General features: G+C 48.4%; 1 protein-coding gene across 3 annotated transcripts in view; it reads left to right on the plus strand.

The window, feature by feature from the left end:
- Positions 1-21,452, plus strand: part of LOC145361334 (fibroblast growth factor receptor 1-like) — a 196,801-nt gene that overhangs the window by 89,529 nt on the left and 85,820 nt on the right. For all 3 annotated transcript variants that reach the window (XM_080216995.1, XM_080216996.1, XM_080216994.1), the window contains exon 2: positions 4,695-4,872. In XM_080216995.1, coding sequence (XP_080073121.1) covers positions 4,782-4,872 — 91 coding nt within the window. In that variant the 5' untranslated portion in view covers positions 4,695-4,781. The remainder of the gene's footprint in view (positions 1-4,694; positions 4,873-21,452) is intronic.

Here is a 21,452-nt window from a genome sequence, read left to right on the forward strand (position 1 = left end):
TTGCTCTGCCATTTAACATGGTGGTCGCTGATTTTATCCTGGTCTCCACGCCACTTTCCTGCCTGCTTCCCGTCACCCTTTATCCCACTTTGCATCAGAAACATATCTATCTCTTCAAAGAACATAGAACTGTGCAGCACAATACAGGCCCTTCGGCCCTCGATGTTTGCCAAACCCAAGATCAAGCAATCCCACTCCCTATCATTCTGGTGTACTCCATGTGCCTGTCCAATAACCACTTGAAAGTTCCTGAAGTGTCCAACTCCACTATCACAGCAGGCAGGCAATTCCACACCCCAACCACACTGAGTAAGGAACTTACTTTGGACATTCCTCCTATATCTCCCACCATGAACCTTATAGTTATGCCCCCAAGTAACAGCTACATCCATGCAAGGAAATAGTCTCTGAAATAGTCTCTTCCTTGGAGCTGTTGATGGATTCTGTCTCCACTGCACTCTGGGGCAGTGAGTTCCACAGATTAACAACTCACTGAGAAAAGTTTCTCCTCATCTCAGTTTTGAACCCATCTTTTCCCACTCCATGCGTAGGATTTTCTGAAGCGCTCACTCCAAAACCGGAAAATGCTTTCTGAGGTTGATGGACATTTGCGTGGCCTATTTCCACCACTCGCCACAATTCCCAGGGAAATCCTGGACTCTCTGTGTGAGCTCTTGTTCTAGACTGACACACACACAGGAACATCTGTTCGTCGTGTACCTTACCAATTCCCTTTATATACCTCAATCAGGACCCCCCCCGCCCCCGCCGCCCCGCCCCCCCCCCCCCCCCCCCCCCCCCCCCCCCCGCCCCCCCCCCCCCCCCCCCTCATTGAGCACAGCCCAAGCAATGGATCAGGATGTTGCCATTTCACACTTGCCTTCAAAGTGACCGGATATTCTACTGCATCCTGGCCAGGGGTCAGCAAGCTGGAATGAAACATGATGCGAGAAGAAGAGAGTAAAGGATAGCATCTCGGATCAAACTGGGCGATCAAACATACGGGATAAAATCCCCCAGCTCCGGATGTGAGGGACTTGCGGTCTAGTGGTATTACTGCTAGACTATCAATCCAGGCGCTCAGCTAACATTCTGGGGACCCGGGTTCGAATCCCGCCATGGCTGATGGTGAAATTTGAATTCAATAAAAAACAATCTGGAATTAAGAATCTACAGGTGACCATGAAACCATCATCGGAAAAACCCATCTGGGTCACTCATGTCCTTTAGGGGAAGAAATCTGCTGTCCCTTACCTGGTCTGGCCGACATGTGACTCTGGACCCATAGCAGTGTGGTTGACTCTCAATTGCCCTCCAAGGACAACTAGGAATGGGCAGTAAATACTGGCTCGCCAGCGATGCCCATGGCCCAGAATGAGTAGAACACCTTGCAGAATAATTGTGTCTTGGCAATTTTTAAAGATGGTGCATTTGGTCGAATCCTTGGATAATGCAATAATGCACTTTTGCATACTTCATTACAAACACAAAAGGTGTTTATTGATAAGAAAAACTTTACAGCAGCCAGCACAGCTGCTCTATTCCCCTATATGCCTACTGTCTAAACAGAGGACTCACCCCCTGGGGTGATTAGTCATGCTGTGTCCCAATTGGTCCCCCAAGCCAGATGACCCCCCCCCCCTTACTCTGCTGTGTTGCCCTCAAAGGGACGACCACAACAAGAGTCAAAACTTTGGGACCCAAGGGTACAAATAGATAAATCCTGAGGAGCCAGTGACATGGGCAATTAAAAAACACCAACAATGCATTTATCAAGGGTAAGAATTGAAGGGGAAGTGTACAGGATCCTGATCAGACCATCCTGAGAATACAAAGAAGAATTCTCTTGTCCCTGCGATCAAAAGGACAGAGGAAACACTGGAGAAAGTAGAACAGAAGATAACAATTCACAAGTGTGATTCCAGAATTAAGAGGATGTGTCAGGAAAGATTGAACATTTAGAAAGAAGAAAAGCTGAAGGATAGTTGGATGGAGGTGTTTAAATGATGTTGGAGTGGATATAGAGGAACTGTTGGCAGAATCAAAAGCAGGTGCCATCAATACGAGATGGTCACTGCTCAATCCAGTCAGAAATGTAAGGGTATCTTCTTTTACACAGAGTGGTTAGCATGTAGAGTAGTTAAGTTTAGCAGCAGAAATGCTACTAAACTGAATGGTGGACTTGCTAAACTTGAGGAGAATGAACAGAAGGATATGTTGAAGGAGTTAGATGAAGAAGATTGGGAAGACACTTGTCTGAAGCATAAACACCAGCATGATCCACTTGGGCCAAATGGCCTCTCGACACCTGTACAGATGAAGGATGAACAGGTGGATATTATGTTGATGTTATTGGCAGAGTTTATGGTTGAGTCACTGGCTCGGAAGAGACAGTCATGCAAAGCCTTGCATGCGTCTGGCAGAGGGAGGAGCCAGGCACCGAGCGAGGGGTTAATGGAGCTTCTCAATACGAGGGCAGCTTTCCTTCTCTCCCAAACATGGCTACCCGGAAGGACAGTGAAGAGGAGTTAATCGTTCCAGAATGACACCCCCGCCCCCCCCACCCCACCAAGCTGTACAACAGTCACGGGCAAAGCTTGGCCGATCTGCTGAAAGATGCAGAGGTCGATAATAGTTGGGGAATTATTCATCACTGAACACACTGAGCCAAGTAGAGAGCTCATGGCTCATGACTGAGTCAGAGGCACGTCAAAGTCATGATGTGGCTGCTTCCCCTGCCAATTGGTTCTGGGAGGTAATACAGACACTCACTGATTGTTGGCATGCATCACTCTGACACGAACATTTATGTGCAGTCAAATTTATGGCTGGGAGCAAGGTGCCTTGAGGTTCTTGTTTGATTATCTTATGGTTGTGGGATGATTTAAAGTAAAGATTGCGCTGATCACTCACAGTTCCAGGAAGCCTTGCTAAGTGTAATTGACCTTGAAGCTGTTTAGTTTGAAAAGGAGTTCACTCTGTCATGGTGCTTTTGGTCTCCTGCGGCTCTGAGACTGGAACCAGCGATGGTTCCTGACAGGCGATGACTGGGGTGGACTCTCCAGCTCAACCATATGTGAAACTCCTCCTTCACGCACGTTGTTGGGTTGTCGACTGACCGAGCTTCAAGGCTGGCAGCTTAGAGAGAGAGTGTGTGTGTGTGTGTGTGTGTGTGTGTGTGTGTCTGTGTGTGTGTCTGTGTGTGTGTGTGCGCCGTCCGTCCAGGCTGACTGCACCTCAAAATCCATTGTTGCTGCTTCAGGGAAGCGGGAGTTGTGATGCTCTGAGTATCATTCTGTGTCTGGTGTCTGTACTCTGGACACGTGTGCTTTCCCTGACTGACATCTTGCTGTCTACATGTATGAAGCACGTGATTGGGACTGCCGCCAGATTGCAGTGAGGTGAACCATGAACTCAATCAATAAGGGAATGTGGACATTTGAAGCAGTTATTCTCGGTCACAACAGGTCAGAAAGAGGACAAGAAAGGAGATTGTTGCATCCTTTTTATTTTGTGTGGGTCCGCGTGTGCCAACATGTGTGTCCGTGTCTGTGTCCATGTGTCCCCTGTGAGTAGCAAGCAAACTGGACACCTGCCATGCATCACCTGGAACAGGTTGCGACATGACCTTTCCTTCTCCCCACAGGCCATTGTGAATTGACTCTGACATGTTCCAGGTGGAGATAGGGGAACTCACGGCCTGTTCACTCCTTTTCCATTGGTGCATGGTTGAGCTGGGGTGGGGCGGGGGGGGGGGTGTGGGGGGGGTGGTTGGGGAAGGACTACCTTGTCACTGGAGAAAGCTAAAATCATGCCCCCAAAACTCTGCCGAAGTGGGCAACTTCGCAGTGGATGGGAGTTAACCCACACACTTCCGTGGCTCACAGTGGAGGCAGGGCTGGGGAAACTCAGTGTCGGAGTGCACATTCAGCCAGGGAATCTGTGTGTGCTTGGGTTTCTGTTCTCTGCATGTACCACAGCTTCAGTGAGTTGCATTTGTGTGGCACCTTGAATGCCATGAAGTGTCCCGGGGCACTACCAGGAGTGCGGGTGTCTGCGCTGTCACTGCCAGCATTGTTGAAAGGTGGAGCAGTGAAACATTTGCAGCGTGATTACTGTAGGAACTGGACTTGTGCTAGTCTCAGTGGGAGTATGTTTGTACAGTGACTGTAGCTACTGGTGATTTAGCTCAAAGCCAAAGTGTGTGTGTGTGTACGTATATACAGAGCTAATCCTCGGACTGATGAAAGCTCACTCCAGGGCACTGAGTTCCTAGCCAGGGACTGCTGCCATCCAGACTTCAATGGCCAATTCTGTGCTGTGTTGGTGGGGCATTCTAGTTTGCTGATTTCTAGCCCCATCCCTCCCACCTCTCTGTCATCATCCAACACCCCACGCTCAGCCTCGCACAGTCAGAGTCTGTCGGCAGTTCGTGCATAGCCTCCCAGTTCATTGACAGTCCCTTTGGGAAGGAGATTTCCTGATCACCCAACAGTGAGCCAAGGTCTGAATGAGGGGAGGTAGGAAAAGAGCCAGATTGACCCAGTGAAGGAGCACTACTATTCATCATTAACTCTGTCATATTGGTCACTTGTGAAGCCATCTCTCAGACCAATAATTTCCCACCTGGGGAAAAGCAGCATTGATTGTGAAGTTTGCAGCTCGTATTAATGAAATGTTGTCTTCCTTCACAGCTTCCAGCGACCGGCCTCTTGTGCTCAGGCTGCTGAATGAGACGGGAGCACAAATGGTGATGCGTTGGGAGCAGAAGCAGTAGTGGAATGATCAGCTGCGTTCACCTGGTGTGCTGGGCTGTGCTTGGCCTGGGGTCTTTCTCCATGGCACGGCCAGCACTGACCTTCCCAGACCAAGGTAAGACTTCCTATCTCATTCTGCCGCTCACCTCACCTCAGCGAGGTGAGGGCATCCACTTTTCAGGCTGAGCACAGTGCGGTCAGATAGAAACCGGAACTCCATCCCCTCTTCCCCCACCCCTCCCTGTTCACCCACAATCACAGATCATCTCTTCAATGAGGAACATGATGAGCTTGGAGTCAGAAGGTTGTGGGTTTGAGCCCTGCTTCAGCGACCAGGCTGACTGTCCACTGTCATACTCTTGGATTTGATTTATTATTGTCACATGTATTAGTGTACAGTGGAAATTTAGTGTTTCTTACGCACTAGCATACCATTCATAGAGAAGGAAAGGAGAGGGTGCAGAATATAGTGTTACAGTCATAGCTAGGATGCAGAGAAAGATCAACTGAATATTTGATTTGATTTATTATTGTCACGTGTTAATATACAGTGAAAAGTATTGTTTCTTGCAGACTATACAGACAAAGCATACTGTTCATAGAGAAGGAAAGGAGAGGGTGCAGAATGTAATGATACAGTCATAGCTGGGGTGTGGAGAAAGATCAACTTTATATATAGTTGGTCCATTCGAAAGTCTGATGACAGCAGGGAAGAAGCTGTTGTTGAGTCGGTTGGTATGTGATCTCAGATTTTTGTACCTTTTTCCCAGTGGAAGAAGGTGGGAGAGAGAATGTCTGGGGAGCCCATGGCTGATTGGTATTATTGCTAAATTATTAATCCAGAAACTCAGCTAATGTTCTGGGGACCCGGGTTCAAATCCCACCACAGCTGATGGTGGAATTGGAATTCAATAAAAAAATCTGGACTTAAGAATCTACTGATGACCATGAAACCATTGTCAGAAAAACCCATCTGGTTCACTCATGTCCCTGAGTGAAGGAAATCTGCTGTCCTTACCCGGTCTGGCCTACATGTGACCCCAGAGCCACAGCAATGTGGTTGAGTCTGAACTGTCCTGCAGGGGCATCTAGGGATGGGCAATAAATGCCGGCCAGCCAGCGACACTCATGTCCCATGAATAAATTTTTTAAAAATGTCCAGGGTGTGTGGGGTACTGGGGGAATGCTGCACTGTCAGACATTCTGTCTTCAGATCAGAGATTTAAGCTGGGGCCCTGACTGCCTGGCCCAACAAAAATAGCAATCTGACAGGCGCTGTGTGGAAGAAGAGCAGAGTTAGTACCACCCCCGGCCCCCGGCACTGTCCTGGCCTGTATTTATTCCTCACAGAGCATCACAAAGAGCTGGATATCTGACCGTTCTCAGATTGCCGTTTGTGGGAGCTTGTTAAGAATAAAATTAACTCCATGTTTGGTACATCAATGAGTCTTTGATTGGGACATTTTTGGATATTGAAAGTTATAAAAAACATGATATAGATGTAAGACGATCAGTCTGTCTACCCATACTGAGCTTTCTCCACTTCTTATACCAAACATGCTGTTGGAGTGTGAATCCCAATTGCTGCTGATTTTGGACAGGTAGACACTATTGGGCTTCTTTTCCTTACCTTTGGTCCGGCAGAAGGCTTGGTGTATGACCCACTTTTAGCCCCTGATCAACAACCCCGAATTCTGCTTATAATAGTCTCCGTTGTCATTAACACTAGTGGGTCACTGTGTTCGAGCCATTGGACAGAAGCTTGATCTTTGCTCACTGATGTGAGCGTCACCCTTTGGGGCTTGTGTTTGAGAGAGGCTGGATATCAATGAAGCAGCCAGATACTTCCACCAGTGTTCATTCTCTGTCAGCTCACAGTAAGGTCAATTCCACTGTCTGCATTTAAAGTGAAAATTTCTCACCAAAAAGCATCACACTGTTTACATGTCTCTGCCAGAGGAGTGAAAATAGCATTGCGTGTCTTCCAGAGACAGTATTGACTGTATCTGAGAAATTCACAGCGTGGAAATGAAAAAGATAGTGAGAGTATCTAATTGCTAAGATCAAAGGAGGTAGGACATCCAATTCTCCGTAAATCTTGTTTCAATGGACGATGACACTCCTGTCTGCAACATGATTTGATTTATTATTGTCAGTGAAAAGTATTGTCGCTTGCGCACGAAACAGACAAAACATACCGTTCATAGAGAAGGAAAGGAGAGAGTGCAGAATGTAGTGTTACAGTCATAGCTAGGGTGCAGAGAAGGATCAGCTTAATGCAAGGTAAGTCCATTCAAAAGTCTGACAGCAGCAGGGAAGAAGTTGTTCTTGAGTCAGTTGGTACCTGACCTCAGACTTCTGTGTCTTTTTCCCGAAGGAAGAAGATGGAAGAGAGAATGTCTGGGGAAGGGGAGAGCTTGGTTATGCTGGCTGCTTTGCCGAGGCAGCAGGAAGTGTGGACAGGGTGTGAGGCTGGTTTGCGTGATGGATTGGGCCACATTCATGTAGTTTCTTGCGGTCTTGGGCAGAGCAGGAACCACACCAAGCTGTGATCCAACCAGAAAGAATGCTTTCTATGGTGCATCTGTAAAAGTTGGTGAGAGTCGTATCTGACATGCCAAATTTCCTCAGTCTTCTGAGAAAGTCGAGGTGTTGTTGGGCTTTCTTAACTATAGTGTTGGCATGGGGGGACCAGCAAAGGTTTTTGGTAATCTGGACACCTAAAAACCTGAAGCTCTCAACCCTTGTATGGTACACTGATGCACAGTGTGTTCCCTTTATCCACCTATTCTGAAGTCCAGTGTAAATATTATTCCATCTCAATGAAATTAAAGCTGTGTGTGTTATTTGCGGAGACTGTGGGTCTTTTTAAAGGAATAGGTCAGACACAAATCTGACTGAGCTTGCAGTCTGCTCAACTGGCACAGTGGGGACTCTGCACTGTCTGAAGCTGTGGAGAGAGTGGAGTGACTGTGTGTTGTCACTCTCTCCTCATCCACACAGCGTTTGTTCTGCTGTCTGGAAGCTGTTGATTCTGCTACATGCCCCGACATCTTAGGGGCAGCTTCTGCTGCCTCACTTCCTCCACTCAGTTTGATGTTGCGTCTGTCCACAAGTTCCGTCCCGGGATTAGCAATCAGCTGCCAGCAGGATTTTCCTCCTGGTTAATGTCTGCTTTGTCTGTCAAAGACTGTGACATCACACCTTTACCCAACAGGTTTTGGAGTGGAGGTTCCAATGCAAGCAGCCTGAATCAGGAGTCTCACTTGTGTCGTTATGTGGACAGAGAGGAGGGAAATTGCAGAAAGATCTGACAAGCTTGCAAATTGTCTCTTCCCCTGACCCAGCCGCACTTTGATTTATTATTGTCACATGTATTAACATACAGTGAAAAGTATTGTTTCTTGCACATTATACAGCCAAAGCATACTGTACATAGAGCACAGAGGGGAGAAGGAAAGGAGAGGGTGCAGAATATAGTGTTACATTCATAGCTCGACTGCAGAGAAAGATCACCCAAATATATGGTAGGTCCGTTCAAAAGTCTGATGGCAGCAGGGAAGAAGCCGTTCTTGAGTCAGTCGGTACATGAGCTCAGATTTTTGGAGCTTTTTCCCAACAGAAGACGGTGGAAAAAAGGGACGCCTTTAATTATGCTGACTGCTTTCCCAAGGCAGCAGGAAGTGTGGACAGAGTCAGTGGATGGCCGGCTGGTTTGAGTAATGGAATGGGCTTTTTTCACGACCCTTTTGTAGTTTCTTGCAGTCTTGGTCACAGTAGGAACCATGCCAAGCTGTGATACATCCAGAAAGAATTCTTTCTAGAGTGCATCTGTCAATGTTGGTGAGAGTTGTAGCGGACATGCCAAATTTCCTCAAGTCTTCTGAGAAAGTAGGGGCATTGGTGGGCTTTCTCAGCATAATGGTTGAACCTTGTGCGTGAGTTTGGCGCTCCTGGAGTTGCCTTGAGAAATGCGGTCATGCATGCCCTGTTAGTTAAAAGACTGATTGTGGAACCCATCTCCACACCCTGAAGGCTTGAGCAGGATATGGGCTATTTACAGACAAAACAGGAGTGGATGAGGAAGACATTGTGGAAAAGGCCACTGCTGAGGAATCTGTAGTGTGTAGAGAGAGGCAATATCATTGACATTTCACACAGCAAGTGCCAAGCTGGCTTACCTTTCGTTTCCTCTCCACCGGGCCCAAATGCAGAGTTGGTCAAGAAGCAGAACGAGATTTCCTGATCTTAGACTGTCCTGTGTGGGTCTCCTCTGGGTGCTCCAGTTTCCCTCCCACACTCCTAAGATGTGTCGGTGGATGGGTCACAGGAAATGTGTTCAGTTATGTGGAAAGGGCTGGGGAGAGGGCCTGGGTCAGACACCCTGTCAGAGAATCGGTACAGACTCGATGGGCCGAGTGGCCTGTTCTGCACTGTCGGGATTCTGGGGCCTGTGGGCATTGTCCTGGTGGTGGGAGTGTGCTTGGACAATGGAAGATTTTCATGTGGATTTGCTGTGCAGATCTCTCTCAAAGCTCCATGTTTGAGTGTGGTAAGCGGTGATGGGTAAGAAAGGGCCCAGGCAGTCACTGTGATTCCGACATTACAGCCCCTTCATTCACCCTCTGGTTATCTGCCATCTTACTGGCACATCGAGGGTGCAAGAACCATCATGATTCTACAAGCTCAGAACGAAAGGAGGCCATGTACCGACTGACTCAAGAACGGCTTCTTCCCTGCTGCCCTCACAGTGCTTTATTCATTGCTGCAAATAAAATGGGTGTGAATGATTACTGACCATGTTAGCTGTGCCTCTGTTGGTCTCAGGCCTGTGAATTCGAATCCTGTGGGTTCAATTTCCCCTCCCCTCCCCCTGGCCATCACCGGGATTTGGATATATAACCTCAGTTCAGACTCCAGTGCAGTACTGAGGGAGTGAGGTGGGCTCCAGTCTGCACCCCCACCTCTTTCCCCCGACCTCCTCCCCGACTCCTCTCCCCCTCACTCCCCTCCCCCTCTTCTTTCTCAAATCACCATGGAAGATGGCCTGCCATGAGTTCAAAGAAAAGCACGTATGTTCTACCTGGACAGCATCCAGCCCTGAAGCAATGTCTGGTCACAGTCCTGTGTGAGAGCTTGCTGTGCTAAAATTGGTGGCCGTGCTTTGTACGTGACAACGGTGACTCCATTTTGGAAGCACTTGAGTGCGGCATGAGCGCTGGGATGTCCTGAAGACTGAAAAGGACAACACGAAAAGCCTTTGTGTTTCCAACTTCTGATATGCCATTGAGTCGGAGAGCAGCCATAAATTTATAGAATCCCTACAGCGCAGAAGGAGGCCATTCGGCCCATTGAGTCTGCACTGACCACAATCCCATCCAGACCCTATCCCCGCAACCCCACGTATTTCCCCTGACACTAAGGGGCAATTTAGCATGGTTGACCATCTTCACCCGCACATCTTTGAAAGGTGGGAGGAAACCGGAACACCCGGAGGAAACCCACGCAGACACAAGGAGAATGTGCAAACTCCACACAGACAGTGACCTGATGCCAGGATTGAACCGGGGTCCCGAGAGTTGTGTGGCAGCAGTGCAAACCACTGTGCTACCGTGCCGTTCCAGCGTGCCTATGGACCTTGTTAGTGGTGAGAGTTTGTCAGAAAGCTCTGCTTTTGTAATTGTTGGTGAGTTGAAGCCAGGGTTTGTCTGTCCGAGCGAGACCCAGAACTGAGCTGTATCTGTAAATGCTGTTGATGAGTTGAGAGCGCGAATTGGTATGAATGCTATTCTGCGACCGTTGCCAAATACTCCTCCACTGCCTGCCTGCCTGCCAAACTCAAGGGTCAAACCGGAAGAAATTGTTTCCAGGTGATGCTACTCGAAGACTCAAGGGTGCCAGGGTGGGACGTGGCAAACAAACTCTGTGATTTCACACTGAGTCATTGGGCTTGGGAACAGCCTACACAAATCAGACCACCTCCTTCCAGCACCACACCTGGATACCGCGCCACATCTGGAATCACACATACATTTCTGGGCATTGCTTTTTCCAAATGAGCCTTGGAAGGAGTGCAGCATAGATTGGCCAGATAATGAGAGATGAAATCAGTCAGACTTGGAATCCCTGGAAGGTGGAAGATTTGATTGGGGTTTTGAGGGTTTTGGATGGAATTTGAACAAACAGCATAGAGAGCAACTTTGCTGATGGCAGGGGAAGCTTAACACAAGAAGATATAATTTTAAAACAGAGTCAAGTCATTCAATTTTTCTCCCACACAAGCCAGTCGGTCGCAAACCGGATCATTGTTAATCCAGCAGAACTGATTCTTGCAATTCAAGAGTAGAAAAAGATACAGAGAATGGATCGATTCAATCCTCATCTCATTGAAAGGTGGAGCAGGCTTGATGGGCAGTGTGTCTTAGCCTATACCTTTTGTTTTAGATATAGAATAAAGCTCCTCTACAAACGTCCCCTTCCTACACTGTCCCCCATCAAACACTCCCAGGACAGGTACAGCACGGGGTTAGATACAGAGTCAAGCTCCCTCTTCACTGTCCCATCAAACACAGTAAAAAGTCTGACAACACCAGGTTTAAGTCGAACCAATTTATTTGATAGTACACTCCCTAGCTTTCGGGGTTTGCCCCTTTCTCAGGTGAATGGAGAGTTCTGGCCTCAGACAGAGCATATAACAGCACAGACAGTTTACAGATTACTGATTAGAATGCGAACCTTTACACCTAACCTGCTGTTCAATTGTCAGCCACTTTAAGACTTGAACAGCAGGTTAGGTGTAAAGATTCGCATTCTAATCAGTAATCTGTAAACTGTCTGTGCTGTTATATGCTCTGTCTGAGGCCAGAACTCTCCATTCACCTGACGAAGGGGCTAACCCGAAAGCTAGTGAGTGTACTATCAAATAAGTCGGTTGGACTTAAACCTGGTGTTGTCAGACTTTTTACCGTGTATATCCCAGTCCAACACCAGCACATCCACACCATCAAACACTCCCAGGGCAGGGACAGCATGGGGTTAGATACAGAGTAAAGCTCCCTCGACACTGTCCCCCATCAAACACTCCCAGGACAGGGTAAAGCAACAAAGCAAAACGCTACAGCTGTTGTAAAGCTGAAATGAAAGCAGCAACTGCTGGGAATGTAAATGGGTGAGCAGAGATAGAAACAGAGTTAACGTGTGATGCTGATGACCTGTTGTGTGGTCTGGGAGGAGTTTGAGGTGGAGTACCTTTGGGGCAAGGACAGAGAGGGGGGAAACAGGGAGGTGAGGAATAAAAGACAAGGGTTAGAATGAAGTCTCCAAGTGCAGGGAGTCTCTATATTTTGGATGACTGGACATTGTACAGACATGCTGATTCTTTGCTTGGTCACTGCTCTGTGGGTGACCCTGTTGGACTTTAACCTGGTGTTGTGAGGTTTCTTAATCTGCTTGGCCCAGTCTAAAGCTGACATCTCCCCGTCATGGTGATTACAGACAGTGTATTTGAAAGATAACCGGAAGCTTGGTGTGAAGACCAGGGAGGGGTAAATCTGATCAAGCCCGCTCCTCTCCGTGGCCATTCATTGTGGTGAAGCAGAGGCTTGGGTTTAATGAGAATGATGAGGCTTGCCTGTGACACAGTGCCCTGGGAAGTGTACCACAGCAAGAGGCACGACCGTCAGCTGGGACCTGCAGCCAAATAGTCTGTCACCCCGGTGTAACCGCAACCCTCGTGGCCAGAAGCACTTGTTCAGCAAATCGAGAATTGGAGTAGTGGGGGAGGCAATGGCTTAGTGGCATGATCAAGAGACTATTGATCCAGAAACTCTGAATCAGGGTACTTGGGTTCAAATCCCGTCACAGCAGATGGTGGAATTTGAATTCAGTACAAAAAAATTTGGGAGTTAAGAATTTACTGATGACTATTGTCGAATGTTGGAAATGATCACAAATGTCCTTTAGGGAAGGAAATTTGCCATCGTTCCCCAGTGGGGCCCACGTGTGACTCCAGAGCCACAGCAGTTGATTCTTAACTGTTGACGGGCAACTCGGGCTGGGGGATAAACACTGGCCCAGCCAATGACACCCGTGTCCCACAAATGAGAAGTAAGGGTGGGTCCCGGAGGGGAAAGTGAGGTTGTGGTGCATTGCTCAGTCCTGCGAAAGGTATTCCTGTTACTGGCTGTGTGAGTATTTCTCAGCCCTGGGTGTTGTAATGGTTTTCTCACACAGGGACTGCTGTGGCCTGTAGCCACTTCTTAAGGCACTCGGTTCGCCTGGGCCTGGCTGCTCTGCTCTGCTCAGGCCGTCCCCATTGCCTAAGGCCAGGGCAACAGGAAGCAATGAGTGACGTTGTGTGTCTGGAGTCGTGATTAATTGACCAGCTCCAGGGGAAATGGGAGGCGGGAGCCATCGATTTATTATCACACAGAGCGGGCCCGAGGGTCAGAGGTTAACTCTGACAGCTGGGGAAATGTTTTCATAGAGCAACTCCCGCCGAGGTTGTGGGGGGGGGAGGGACGGAGAGGGGGTGCCGTTTCTTACTGGCCGAGAGAAGCAATGGAGGAGGCTGTGTGCCCAGTCAGACACTGAACAGTAAACAGGAGGTTATCACAAACATAGCAACTGCACTTACAAACTCAGTAAATAATTCACTGCTCTCACTCAGATTGTCTTCACAAACCAGATCACAATTCTGGGAACATTTCTTCAAGTTTACTTGGCTTTCTGCCTGATAGCTGATGGACGTAGAATCATCTGAATCCCTGCGGTGCAGAAGAGGCCCATCAACTCTGCACGACCCTCCAAAAGAGCACTCTACCTCAGTCCACTCCCCTCCCCATCCCTGTAACTCTCTGTGTTTACCATGGCGGGCCCACCTAACCCGTATTCTTTGGACTGTGGGAGGGAACTGGAGCACCAGGAGGAAACCCAGGCAGACACAGGGAGAACGTGCAAACTCCACACGGACAGTGAGCCAAATCGGGAATCGAACCTGGGTTCCTGGCGCTGTGAGGCAGCAGTGCTAACCACCCAGTTTAGTTTTATGTAAGCACACCAAAGAACTACAAGTGTTTTTCTCATGTTTGGGACCCTGATTGCAGCTTATAAAAATTCCACAAGAGGTTTCGAACTCGCCACAAACTTTTATTAGACTGTGCTGCTTCATTCTTTTTCTGTGTACCCAGCCCACTGGCGCAGTGGTTAGCACTGCTGTCTCACAGTGCCAGGAAGCTGGGTTTGATTCCCGGCTCGGGTGCCTGTCTCGGTGGGGTTTCCTCCGGGTGCTCCCGTTTCCTCCCACAGCCCAAAAATGTGTGGGTTAGGTGCATTGGCCATGCTAAATTGCCCCTTAGGGAGACTAGCTAGGGTAAATGCATGGGGGTATGGGGATAGGGCCGGGTGGGATTGTGGTTGGTGCAGACTCGATGGGCCGAATGGCCTCCTTCTGCACTACAGGGATTCAATGATTGTCTTCTACTCTGCCATCTTATGCCTCCAACCTTCCTCGTGAGAATCAGTCTGATACCTCAGACTCCGTAGTCTGTGATGCAACAAGAAGGTGAGGAATTCTGGGATTGGGAGTCAGGGGTGAGGGAGGATCTCTGGGATTGGGAGTGAGGGATTCAGGGACTGGGAGTCTGGAGGGAGTGAGGGATTCTGGGTTCGGGAGGGAGTGAGGGATTCAGGGATTGGGAGTCAGGATTCAGGGACTGGGAGGGAGGAATTCTAGGGATTGGGAGAGAGGGAGATTCTGGGAGTGGGAATCGGGAGGTAACAAAGATTTCTATGATTGTGACAGCCTCTTATTGGACTGTTGCAGTCCCATTGGATTTTGAGTTTGCCCCTCATATTTCAGTCTTTTCCCAGTGAATGGTCAGAGAATCTTGTGGATAGTGTTGATAAGGGAGTCTGGGCAGAGTTTCCAGCTCTGTAATTTAGTGTCTGCTCTACATTCCATGTCAACATCGATGGCTTAGATTTCAAAGTTGCTGGTGGTTTTTACAGACTGTCTTTTCAAACCTAGGCCAAACCTTTCAGATGGTTCACATTTAAATCGTATTTTTGGTCCCAAACTCTCTGGTTTTTGATTCTGTCTCCATGTGAGTGGATCTGTCTTTTATAGACGCGTCCCTCTTGAACTTGCTCTGCATTCTTGCATCTGTTACCTCGAGACTTGGCTTTCCCAATGCTCTCCTTATCAGATTCCCATCTTTCACTCGAGAACTAAAAATTGAGTTTATCCCAAGCTCTGCTGCCCCTGTTCTGATGTAGCCCAGGTCCCACTCAGCTTGCTCATCTGCACTGGCTCCTGGCAACACCTCCGGTTTAAAATTCTCCTGCTTATACTCCAGGACCTGCCCCATTCCTATCTCCCGACTCCAATCTCTGAGAAATTCTTGAGTTTTAGTTGTCTCAGCATTGGCGGCCGAGCTTCCAGCTGCCTAAGTCCAACGTTCTGGAGTTCCTTCCCTAGACCTGCCCACTTTTCTACACCTCTTTGTTAAACTCGCTCCTTAAAACTTGCCTCTTCCCTGGTGTAATATATTTGTGCTTTTTTTTTATTCACTCGTGGGACGTGGGCGTCACTGGTTGGCCAGCATTAATCGCCCACCCCTAGTTGCCCCTTAGAGGCAGTTGAGAGTCAACCACATGGCTATGGCTCTGGAGTCACATGTTGGCCAGACTCGGTAAGGATGGCAGATTTCCTTCCCTAAAGGACATGAGTGAACCAGATGGGTTTTTCCAACAATCCACAATGGTTTCATGGTCATTCGTAGATTCATAATTCCAGATATATTTTGTTGAATTCAAATTTCACCATCTGCTGTGGCGGGATTCGAACCGGGGTCCCCAGAACATAATCTGAGTCTCTGGATTAATAAGTTAGCGACAATAGCATAGCCTTCCCTGGCATGTCTTGTTATCACACTGTGTTTGGGAACACTCGGCCAAGTGCCTCAGGATGGTGTACAGTGTTGATGAGGTGCTGAGATGCACTTCTGCTTTGTGGTAAATCTCAGCCTGAATTTTGGGCTTCTGCTCAATGCATGAAGGCTGTCACCACAAGACATGGCCATTAAGATTGTCAAACTGCGTTCAGACAGGGATTGTACCTTGGATCACATCTTAATTGTGGAAAGGGCTTTGAGATCCTGAGAGGAGACTTTAATGTGTGCGTGTGTGTGTTAGAATTCTCACAGTCAGATATTAAGATTGATGCAGCCTTGTTGGGCAGTTTGCTTCTTTCAAAGACTAGGCCATATCAGCTGTCAGGTGAGGGGCTGAACGTCACAGCCCCCACTTCTACCATCGTAGAATTCCTATAGCGCACAAGAAGGCCATTCAGCTCAGCATTTTTCTGAGGTGGCAAGGTGGTTAGCGCTGCACCTTCATAGCGCCAGGGATCCTGGTTCAATTCCCACCTTGGGTCACTCTCTGTGTGGGGTTTGCACGTTCTCCCCAAGCGTGCGTGGGTTTCCTCCGAGTGCTCCGGTTTCCACAGTTCTAAGATGTGTGGGTTAGGTTGACTGGCCATTCTAAATTACCCTTTAGCATCAGGGAGATCAACAGACTAAATACGTGGAGTTACAGGGCTAGGATCTGGGTGGGTATGTTGTCGATGGGCCAAATGGCCTCTGTGCTCTGTCGTGGTGCTGTGAGTCTGCACTGACTCTGACTCTCTTACCCAGGCCCTTTCCCCCACCCTATTCCTATAACCCAATACATTTCCCACTGCTAATCCATATAACGTAAACACCTTGGGACACTAAGGGGCAATTTAGCATGGCCAATCCACACATTTCATTCCCGTCTAAATGGATGGGTATTTGAATGGCCTGTTGCTGTATTTGAACAGCCCTACGTCTGCCGCTACAAGACCGGAAAACTAAGCCAGGTTTATTTTTCTTTGTCCTGTTACCGGCTGGATGTTTATTACACCGAATATCAGTGCGATGTGAAGAATGTTTGCATCTCTTGTTCAGCCCTATCATTATAAAAAGCAGGGTGTTAACGTGCAGGAATGAATGCCAGCAGATGTTCTGGTCGTTTTTGATCTTTGGTTTAATTCCTCCATTTGCCGTCCCAGATTATAACCTTAGTGGATTGTGCAGGAATGATTGCAGTACTGCAGACAAGATTGGTATTTCTCATTGGAACACAGGCACCATTTTTTAAGAGACCCATAAAAAATCTGCTTCTCCAGATGTGTTTCTGCAACCTTCCTCAGTTCCCCTCATTTGAGATGTTTCTCCTCACTCCAAATATACATCATCACGTTTCCTCGCTTCCAGCAGAATTAAAGCCACTTGGAGAGGTCTTGGGATTGAATTGTCCACAGTAAGAAGTCTCACAAAACCAGGTTAAAGTCCAACAGGTTTATTTGGTAGCAAAACCCACTAGCTTTTGGGGTTTGCCCCTTTGTCAGGTGAGTGGAGAGTTCTGTCCACTCACCTGACTGAGGGGCAAACCCTGAAAGGATTACTATCAAATAAACCTGTTGGACTTGAACCTGGTGTTGTGAGACTTCTTACTGTGTTGACCCCCGTCCAACACCGCCATCTCCACACAGTTGAATTGTCCAGACAGGGTCACCAAGTGGCAGACGTGGTCCAGACCTCAGTTGTCTGATTTGGAAAATCCCATCTCAGTGCCAGGAGTTAAGTGAAACGTAGAAACTAGAAGCAGGAGGAGGCCATTTAGCCAGCCCTGAGAGCTGTATCCAATTTCTTCTTGAAATCAGACAACATTTTGGCCTCAACTACATTCTGTGGGAATGAATTCCACACGTTCACCACCCTCTGGGTGAAGAAATTTCTCTTCACCTCAGTCCTAAAGGTTTACCCCTTATCCTCAAACTATGATCCCTCGTTCTGGACTCCCCCACCATTGGGAAAATTCTTCCTGAATCTACCCTGTTCCCAACCCTGTTGGAATTTTAGAAGATTCCATGAGATCCCCTCTCACTCTTCTCATCTCCAGTGAATATAATCCTAACCAATTTAGTCTCTCCTCATATGACAGACCCGCCATCCCAGGAATCAGTCTGGTAAACCTTTGCTGTCCTCCCTCTATAGCAAGGACATCCTTCCTCAGATAAGGACACCAAAACTGCAAACAATACTCCAGGTTTGGCTTCACTGATGGCTGACGGAAGAATGGAGCATGCATCTTGGTGAAAAAGTCATGCGTTTACAGGCTGGATTGGTCTCCCTTGTTTTGATTTCTTTAGCCTATTTTCTTGCTTCCCACATTCAGACAGTAACAGTTCCTCAGGCACTGGTCAGCTTCATTTGGTTCCCAAGCTTGTGTCTTTTTTTGCAGAGCGTGGGAGTGTTAGCAAGACAGGCCCCTCAATCCGGTTGAATTCTGTCTCATCCACGTGGAGTGTTGGTGTTGGGAAGCTTGGCTGGTCTTGAGCTTTGTTGGGACTGACAGGGGTGGGGGGGGGAAATCAGATAAGGCTCTGTCTTCGTAAACCTCAGTTCGAGCACGAAAACCCACTGCCTTATCCTGGCAGCAGACACACAGGAACTTGTGTATATGTGAGACCAGGAGCTGCAGTGTTTCCCTACCTGCCCAGGTCTGACCCTGTGGGAACAAGCTCAGGTCTTCAGACTTTGAGGACGGCAGTGCAAAGCTTCACACGCTGGTTTATAGAAATGTGGAACGCTCTCCTACACAGAAACAAGAGCTTGGTATCAGCGATTCTCAATTTGGCACTGACAGATTGTGCCAGGCCTGAGATGGCTGACAGCTGGATCGAGTGAGGATACTGAGAAGTAGAGGTGGCTCAGTGGTTAGCATTGCTGCCTCACAGCGCCAGGGCCCATGGTTCAATTCCAGCCTCGGCTCGCTGTCTGTGTGGAGTCTCCACGTTCTCCCCATGTCTGCGTGCGTTTCCTCCGGGTGCTCTGGTTTCCTCGCACACTCCAATGATGTACAGGTTAGGTTGGTTGGGCATGTTCAATTGCTTCTTAGTGTTGGCGGATTGGCAGAATAAATATATAGGGTTATGGGGATAGGGGCTGAATGGGATTATTGGTAAATGGCCTCCTTTTGCATTGTGGAAATTCTATTCTACTCGTGAACAACAGAACAGACTCAAAGAGCTGAATGACCTCTTCCTTGTCCCTGTGTCTGCACCGAGCTGTATTATTGCACAGTTTGGGATAGAGAACTCGATTCAATGAAAGTGAGGGTGGCACAGTGGTGAGCAGCGCCAGGGAGCTGTTCGCTTCCCGGCTTGGGTCCCTGTCTTTGTGGAGTTTGCACATTCTCCCCGTGTCTGCGTGAGTTTCCTCCAGGTGCTCCAGTTTCCTCCTACACTGGAAAGATGAGGTGGTTTGACAATGATCAGTTTGTGGGTTTACGGAGTTAAGGTGTGGGATTGGGTCTAGATAGGGTGCTCTTTCGGAGAGTCAGTGCAGACTCGATGGGCCGAATGGCACTCTCGGGATTCTGTGATCCTCTAATGAAGAAGATAGCCCAACAAGGCTGGAGGACATAACACACAATGCAATCTCAATGACCATTTGAACCAATCATTTCCCATCCCTTTACATGACCAATCTCCATGTGGACAGAGAGGAAAGAGAACTTGCCTCAGAATGTCCTGTGGCACTCGTAAGGCCAATGAAGTAGGTGTGACACATCGCCCCCTGCTGTAAGGCAGAAAACATGGCAGGCACTTTGCACACAGCAAGCTCCCAAAGAAGAAGGTGATAAATGAACACAGCCAGGTGCTAGGTACTGTCCATTGAATCGTGACTACAATGGAATGAAGAGAGAAGGAAGTGTTTCCTTGCCATCAGGTTGTAAATAATTAACACACGATGCTGAAATCAAACACATTAAGAATGAGCTGGCAAATAGTCATCGTGGATGGGGTAATTGATGGCAAGCTTTATTTAAGGAATTTTTTTACTTATTCATTTCCGGGATGGGCTGCCCAACTGTCCTCTGTTTCAGAAGATCATTAAGAGTTTAAAGTTTAATTATTCACTGACTTCACTAGTAGGCTTACATTGACACTCCTGTGAAAATCCCCTAGCTGCCACACTCCAATACCTGTTTGGGGACGCTGAGGGAGAATTTAGCAATCTAACCAACACATCTTTGGGACCGTGGAAAGAAACCGGAGCAAACCCACTCAGACACTGGGAGAACGTGCAGACTCCACACAGACAGTGACCCAAGCTGGGAATCGAACCCAGGTCCCTGGCGCTATGAGGCAGCAGTGCTAACCACTGTGCTGCCAGAGTCAACCACATTGCTGTGGCTCTGGGGTCACATGTAGGCCAGACCGGGCAAGGACAGCAGATTTCCTTCTCTAAAGGACTTGAGTGAACCAGATGGGTCCGTGACAATGGTTTCCTGGTCATCAGTAGATTCTTAATTCTGCATCTTGATGGAATGCAAATTCTACCATCTGCCGTGGTGGGATTCGAGCCTGGGTCTCTGGATTGCTCATCCAGTGACAATACCACTCTGCCACTGCCTCCCCACATGTTTCCAGGGGAAGGAGATGAGTTGGAACGATGAAGTTGATGAGAAGGTTTTTTGCCTGAGCTTAATGAACAGTTGATGGCTCGCTGAGGCCACAGTACAGGGACTGACCAAGGACATGCTTCACCATGCTGAATGGGACTTTTACTGTTGAGATCTGGACATCTGCTGATTACAGATTCCAAATGGATCATGTTTCTGTAATTCCAACAGCAGGCTGTGGAACAGGAAGAATTTCTCCCAGGGTCTGATAAACAACCAGTACCGACATAGAAAATCACAGAATCCCTACAGTGCAGGAAGAGGCCATTCAGCCCATCGAGCCTGCACCGAACACAACCCCACCTAGGCCCTATCCCCATAACCTTGTGCATTTACCCCAATTAGCGCCCCTGACACTGAGGGGCAATTTAGCATGGCCAATCCAACTAACTCGCACATCTTTTAGGCTGTGGGAGGAAACCAGAGCACCTGGAGGAAACCCACGAAGACACGGGGAGAACATGCAAGCTCCACGCAGACAGTGACCCAAGCCAGGAATCCAACCCAGGTCTCTGGCGCTGTGAGGTCATGATGGGAGATGCCAGTGTTGGACTGGGGTAAAACACAGTAAGAAGTCTCTGTGCACCAGGTTAAAGTCCAATAGGTATTATTTGGTAGCACAAGCCACTAGCTTTTGAAGCACTTCATCAGGTGAGTGGACACTGTGAGGCAGCAGTGCTAACCAGTGTGCCACCTCGCCTGCCCCTGTTTTGGACGCCATGAGACCATTTCAGTCCCCCTTTAACTTTGACGGGACTGTAATAGCTCACCAACAAGGAGGAGCTGGAAAGTCCTGGCCCGTGGGAACTTGCCCACAGACAGGCAAGTGCCGAATCTTGGTCTCAGTAGAGTTTTGACTCTTGGCTGCGTGTCTCTCTCCAGAGCAAACCCACTCAGACACGGGGAACTCCCAAAGAGATAAAGGCCCATTGCATTTGGGTAGCGCCCGTCACCACTTCCCAAAGCATCTCTCAGCCGGTGAAGGTGACACGGCTCGGACAGTGGACGCTTGAGGGCAGTTAAGGGGGAAATGGGAATATAAACCTAGCGAGGAATAGGAGGATGGAGCAATTTGGGTAATGTGTGGTGCTGACTGCTCCCTCTCTCTCCCCCTCTCTCCCTCTCTCTCTCGCTCTTGCTCTG

This window comes from Carcharhinus amblyrhynchos, chromosome 34 (assembly GCF_965287045.1).
Source record: "Carcharhinus amblyrhynchos chromosome 34, sCarAmb.v2.hapA, whole genome shotgun sequence".
In the NCBI taxonomy this organism is placed as follows: domain Eukaryota; kingdom Metazoa; phylum Chordata; class Chondrichthyes; order Carcharhiniformes; family Carcharhinidae; genus Carcharhinus; species Carcharhinus amblyrhynchos.